At 44.7% G+C, this 6,785-nt stretch overlaps 1 protein-coding gene across 3 annotated transcripts in view; it reads left to right on the top strand.

The window, feature by feature from the left end:
- Positions 1-1,364: 1,364 nt before the first annotated feature.
- The window catches only part of cbfa2t3 (CBFA2/RUNX1 partner transcriptional co-repressor 3), a 44,523-nt gene continuing 39,102 nt past the window's right edge, over positions 1,365-6,785 (top strand). For all 3 annotated transcript variants that reach the window (XM_084357640.1, XM_084357639.1, XM_084357638.1), the window contains exon 1: positions 1,365-2,256. In XM_084357640.1, coding sequence (XP_084213766.1) covers positions 2,049-2,256 — 208 coding nt within the window. In that variant the 5' untranslated portion in view covers positions 1,365-2,048. The remainder of the gene's footprint in view (positions 2,257-6,785) is intronic.

Below are 6,785 nucleotides of genomic sequence, written 5' to 3'. Positions count from 1 at the left end.
CAGTTCCTCTCTGCCGATGACCATATGTGCGTTGGTTTCGGCCAGGCGCTTGGCACATCTGTGTGCTCACATCCCCTCTCACTTCTCTCATCGGCGCACTTCTTGATCCAACAAAAATATGCGTTGATGTGTGTGTCTGTATGTGTGTGTGAGCACAGGCCACTCCGTTGGGGTTAGGGGGTTAATGAGTCCTGGGGGGGTCAGAGGTCAAGGAGGTGATGGCTGCAATGTTGCTAGAGTTTCACATGAGAGCCTCTGTCAGCTGTCCGAGCTTTGTGAAGTTTACTTTGGCATCTCTGTATATGTGAGACAGCAGTGTTTCAGCATATGTCTTTTCCCACAGCAGGCTGTGTGCTTTTTTCTCTATTTAGAGGTGACTGCTTAGTGTCACCCACATGGTGTAGTGTGGTGGAGGGAGGAAGAAAAGTGCCAAAAAGGCTGAAATGGCGTGATCTTTATTCAAATTGACTACACAAATTCCCCAACGGTTGCCAACTATGAAGCATATGTCACATCTTTATACAGTTTCAAATTGTAAAGAGATAATATTATTATATTGAAGTGACTGATGTATGTGTCTTGGCCCATAAGTCTTCTCTGTTTCCTCAGAATGACTTTCAGAGGGGAGGTCTCTGTTTATCTGGAATTCATGAATAAGAAGTAAACATGGGGTTTGTGAGAAGAGCTGTCCACCACAGATTCTGGTGTGACCTTCTGGTGAAATAGTCGGTGGGAGTCATGTTTGAATGTCATTTTTTCTATTTGGAAATTGCAGAACCATAATGTGACCATGCTTTTACAGTGTTTGGCTGAATTGTTTTGAATTTCTTTCATATTCAATATGGAGCCTGACAGGCGGTTTGAGCTGTGCTCACCACTGGATTCGAGCACCAGGCTCCGAGGCTGACTTTCGTAGTGGCCAAGCCGTGTATTCACAACCAAAGATCAATTCATTTCCACAGGATTGAACCCTTAAGTTGAGCAGAAGGATGCTCAAGAAGGATTCGTTTTTGGCTATGGGACAACAGAAAGTGTCATTATGGCCACTGAGCAAGGTGCACAGAAGCAAAGGGTTCTGGGAAGGAGGGAATGGGGGTAACTTACGGATGATGCAAGGAGGGAAGGAGTGACTGCTGACCGCAGACACAGCTGGTTCCTGACAGAGGAAGCCCAGACGGAGGCCCAGGTCCTGCTGCCTGCTGCTGTCTGCTGCTATCACCGCAGCCAGCACTGCTGCTTGGCCTCCCCAGGGGCTGCAGCCCTGCAATGAGCACACATACGCACACACCGTTACATACTAACATACACTTCTCTTTTGAGCAGCAGTGGCAGGCAGGGCAGGAGGAGGGTTTAGATGAGAGCACAGCCCATAAGCCAGAGCCACGAGACAAGCTGACCTGCCGCTGACATACACACACACTCTGCTGGAAGGGAACGAAGAGAGATCAAGACACCAAGATGAACGGAAAAGAAGACAGAAAGGAAGATGTACACACAAGATGCGCCAAGTAAAGGAGACCGCAAAAGAAACTTCTACCTGAAGACTTTTAGTCTGGAGTATTCACATAAGTACATCTATCAGGTATCTTTCTAATGCAAGTTTTATGCGGATATGAAGCAAAGAAAAAATACCAGAGGAATCCAGGAATAATACAACAAGGATCAAAGTCTTGGATGAAGAGGTGAATGGAAGAAGAAGAAGAAGCAACTTGCGGCTGTTTCTTGTTTTTCTCTGTTTGGAGCTTTTGCTACAGCTGAGTCCTTGTCCTCGCACAGCAGTTCAGTGGGTCATACAATTATCTGCTGCAGCCTCAAAGGCAAACTGGCTGAATATCATGAAGAAAAATATGCAAAATCCCAAGGACATACAGAGGAGAGAGTTTAGCAGGAGCGCCTTCTAGCATCTCGGAGCTCAAAGAGGTTTTATACATTAATTGCCTCGTATTTGTCTTGCTGCACTGCTTGGCGTCACTTAACCTCGAAGCCCCTCACCTCGCAAAGAAACTGGAAAGTTGAGATCTCCGCAGTGGGGATTCAAAGGTCCGGACATGTCTGCTGAGGTCCACTTGGAGCGCCAGAAGAAGGCCAACCTGAGAGCCGGGACTTCCTCCGCTCCAATGTTCGCTCCACGTGTGCCCACGGTCACACTGATCAGCCACAGAGAGCTGAGGGATAAACACTCTACTACCCACAGGCTCCAGCATGGAAGCCTTGATCCAAACCTGGCGATCAGCAGCCACTACAGATGTAGTGAAGGTAGGAGCTTGTCATCCTAAAGGACCTGTTTTATGAATTCTTTTGGCAGTGTGTTGCAGCGATGAGTGATGGAGGGTCCCGCAGCTGTCAGGTTTGCTCATTAAGTTGGAGTGATTGACGGATAATCAGTTTGTGTTGACTTAGCGCTGCATGCTATAAGGGCAATGTGAGGTTTCGTCATCTCGCCAGAAGACCTGTTATTTGATGATTGAAGCAGGGGTTTCAAGGTTAGAACATCAAACATTACCGTCTAAATGACTTTTTATGGGTTTGTTCCCCAATGCAGTGAGCCATTTTTGTTCTTTTATATAAAACAAACTCACTTTAAAGGTCCAATTGAATCATGAATCAGGAATAAATTGGCCTCAAAGTGCAATTTAACTGAACATCATCCTTATTGTAGTGTATTATGGTCTTCATATAAGCTGTCAAGCACAAATCATTCGTGTTAACTAGCCCAGTGGAGCACATTCGTCCTCTGGCCCTGGAAAGGAAAGGGAAAGAGGTTTTTTAGAGCACTGGGTGGGTGGGGGGAGTCTTCCTCTGGGCTTCCCCATACAGCTGCAGGGAACAGAATGATGCTGGAGTTTCACTGCTCGGCTTCAATGGCTTCTTAATACACATGCAGGTCGTGAGGGTGCAGCACAGTGAAAACTTGCAGACAGATGAGGGATACTTGAAAGACATCCAGGAAAAAATAGGGGAAGCGAAGAAAAAAAAAAATGTAATTGATTCTTAAAGGCGCTGAAAACACTGAAGTAGTGCCTTTAGGTAAAAATGAAAACCTTCACTTAAATCAGCAAAGGGTTGAGGAGAGAGAGATGCATTAAGAATCAGACATTAAAGGCCCAATTTTATAGACTCTAAATATGTAGAAACTGTAAGCCAGAGCTGGGACTAATACCCAACGGAGTGAATTACCTGCAGCGCTTGCCGTCTCTTGGCAGTAATGAGCTTTGTGAACGTCGCAGCGATAAGGCCTCTATAATTAGGCTTAGTCATAAGCATCCCCCTGTAATTCTGTGATAAAAACCCAGTAGAACTCTGGTGTCGGTGCTCCAACCTATTCGTCACACACATGCACACACACGCACACACACACAGTGAGGAAATCAAAATGTGTCAGTGTGAACTGTAAACACAGCTCTTTGTCTCAAGTAGTTGACCTGATGTAACTGTATGTGTGTGTGTGTGCGAGTGTGTGTGTGTGAGTGTGTGTGTGTGTGTGTGGCGGTATAGTCCAGCAATATGTTCACACTTTATGAAGAAGCAGTGTGTGTGTTCGTGCGTGTGCATGTGCATGTGTGTGTGTGTGCGAGGTGTTGTGAGCTGCAGCATAGGCTTCCTGTGAGGGAGCAGATGTCGCAGAGCTCAGGCACAGCTGCGACGGGCGATAACCGCGGTGGCAAGAATATGTCGGCACGCTGGCTCTTCTCCCTGGGTCTTATCAGCCGCACACAGCATACAGACAGACACACACGCGCGCGCACACACGCAGACATGCACACACTCATATAGACACTCTACAATAAGGAACTGCCACCCAGCACTAGCACACCCTCACAGCAGGCCCAGATAGAGGGAGGAAGGCAATGAGAGAGATGGAGAGAGGAAGAAAAGGAGCAAGGACTAAATCAAGGGACTTTGAGGGAGAAGGTGCAGTGAATCCCTAACAAAGCCTTGGCTCACGTCTGCTGTATCATAGACTTCATAATTTTGTGCCAATCCTAATCCTCTACAGCTATGAATAGGCTATTTTTTACAGTTTCCTCGTATATAAAGAGTTTTATATAAGTACATAAGTACATAACTTTGTCGCTTTCCCTATCTTGATGTCACTTTGCGATAACGGACTCAATTTCTCAATTTCTTTTCACAGTCATTACAACCGCTCAGAATTGTAAAATCATGTGCATCTGCGGTCGGTATATCAACCATACTTAGTATTTTGTGATTCAGACGTTTTTTTCCCCCTCTGTTTTACAGAAGTGCTTTGCCTTGCAGTTTTGCCACATCACCATAACGCAGCAGTTAATCTGATGAACAGTGTTATCGCATTCATAACGTCTGGTTAGAAACTAGACACATTTTGCAACTTTAATGTAGATATGAAAATTTGACTACTTTTTCTCGGCTCCATTGCTTTAATGATTCAGCCCAGTCGCCTGGAGAAAATGTCAGTAGTCAACGTTTCTGCAAACCACTGATTCCTTCCCACTTGTACACGTCATAGGCTACGTACCATATTGACATTCCGACAATTTGTGTAATATCACGTTCACGTCGCATCTTTATGACCCGACTGTCATAATGGGATGTGGAGGGGAAGGTGGCAGAGTTAAAGGCTACCAAGCCAACTGCGTTTCAACATTTGTGTGGGAACGTGAAATCTCTGGACACCCTGGGACAATATCCATCTGTGTTTGTGGCCACCAAAGCAGGTATTTTAAGCAGCCCTGTCACCAGGATATAATATTAGCAGCAAACCACAGATATGTGGTTAACACAAGGTTAACATTTCCGCCAAACGTGGCATATCACGTTCACCTTATATGCTTATTAGGCACCTTTCATATCGGGAGGTGGAGGGGTCGGTTGTGCACTATTTATTACAAGCCAACAAGGCTGCCCAAACACCAGAGGACGTTTCCAGCCGTTGTGGCTATTTTTCACTAGAAATCGAACCATCTCCATCCGTGATCATGGTGACCAAAACTGTTTCTTTAAGCGAACCCATAATCTTTTTCTAACCCTATCCATGTAGTTTTTGTGCCTAAACCTAACCAGTGCATAAGCACAGCGTAATGACAAGGGAAAAATGATCAAATTCAACCTAAAGAAACGTAGATTGCGTAGTTGCAACATAATGTTCAGTTTTACCTTATCTGTGGTTTTGTACAAACGCATTAAACTAACATTTATACTGGGGATTGGATTGATTTTAGGCCAAAACGTGATCTTTTCCTAACCCTAACCAAGTGGTTTCTGTGCCAAATGTAACCACAGCATATTAAGCAAAGCATTTTATCACAAGATTAAACTGAACATTTTACCGAAAGAAAGAAATCTGCAACATAAAGGAGTGTAGTTTCAACATATCTGTGGTTTCCAGAAACGTACTGCCAACATTTATTCTGGCGACTGGGTGGAATGATTACATCACTGTATCTCTGGCAGACATACAATAAATGTGGCAGAGATTAAAGCATGTTGGAAAGGATAAATGTTGATGTTGATGCACCAAGAGGAAGAAAAACTGAGTAAAATAAGCAAGGAAAATAAGGTGCAGGGGCATGTGTGGGAGGAGGTGAGGCTGTGATGAGAGGTGTGTGTGTGTGTGTGTGTGTGTGTGTGTGAGGGAGGGAGAGGGAGAAAGAGAAGTTACCCTCTCTATTTCCTCAGCACCAGCTTTGTGGTTTCTATGAGGAACAGATGTTCACAACTTGATACAGTGCCTCATCCCCCTCTACTCACTATCTCCAGTGCCAGCACCACCAACTGTCTGCACACACACAAACACGCTCTCACACACACACAGAAGCACACACACACATATTGTCTCTTGGGAAAGACAGTCATATATAGCAGTGACTTTCTCATGAGTGCACGGGGGCGTATTCACCTGCATACTGAGGGCATTTTACTGTCTGTTTCCCCCTGTGCTCAGGCTGCGTATCCTGTTCTTGAGTCAACACTTGATATAATCAGGTGTCACTTCCTCCTTTGTCAGTTTGCACTTCTGTTGGTCAGCTGTGACCCTGAGCTCAGCGCTCTTACTCAGCCTGGCAGTCTGGCCAAAGAAAACAGATGCATGCACTTACGGTACCTGTATGCAAGCAGAAGTTAATGTCCAGAAATGAGTCATTCTCAAATCATCCGGCAGTCTTGTCAAAGTGTCCCATACTCTTTGCTTCCTGTTTATTTCCAGATTCATTTGTGGTATGTCTAACAAAGGAATTTAGGTACAATTTCACTGCGATTTAACCACATTGTCTATGTTCTTCTTCCTCTCTTAGGATATGAGATATGTGCCTGCGCTTGAAGCAATATTTTGCTTGGCACAGAAAATAAAACCTGCAAGCATATGAAATATTTAAGAAAGGTACTTTGTTATTTTCAAAAGAACAAAAACAAATTGAGTGAAAAAATCTGAAAAGTACATGGAACAGACAAACAGCCTGACGTACTGGAATAGCTTCAGTAATGCATCGTGTAGTGCTCTTATTCGCTCTTGTTCTGTTGCAGAAACAACCCTGGAAGTCAAGTGCTTCAGAGGACATAATTTTTTTTCCAGAGCATGGATTGAATTTTGAATTCCCATCATGTCTGGATGATTCAAACAGCCGACACTTTGCTGCTCGATTGCAAACAAAATGTCAGGGGGTCTATGGGTGCAATTTGTAAAAGCAGCATTCCGGCGTACGTGCTTGAGTGGGTGGGTCAATGATCCGTTACACCACGGCGTATTACAGAAAGACTGTCTCATCCTCTTTCATAACATTATGGAGCGGCTTGAGGACACATTAAAG

The sequence above is a fragment of the Pagrus pagrus genome (assembly GCF_965226575.1).
Source record: "Pagrus pagrus genome assembly, chromosome: 1".
In the NCBI taxonomy this organism is placed as follows: Eukaryota; Metazoa; Chordata; class Actinopteri; order Spariformes; family Sparidae; genus Pagrus; species Pagrus pagrus.
This window is presented reverse-complemented; position numbering and strand designations above follow the sequence as displayed.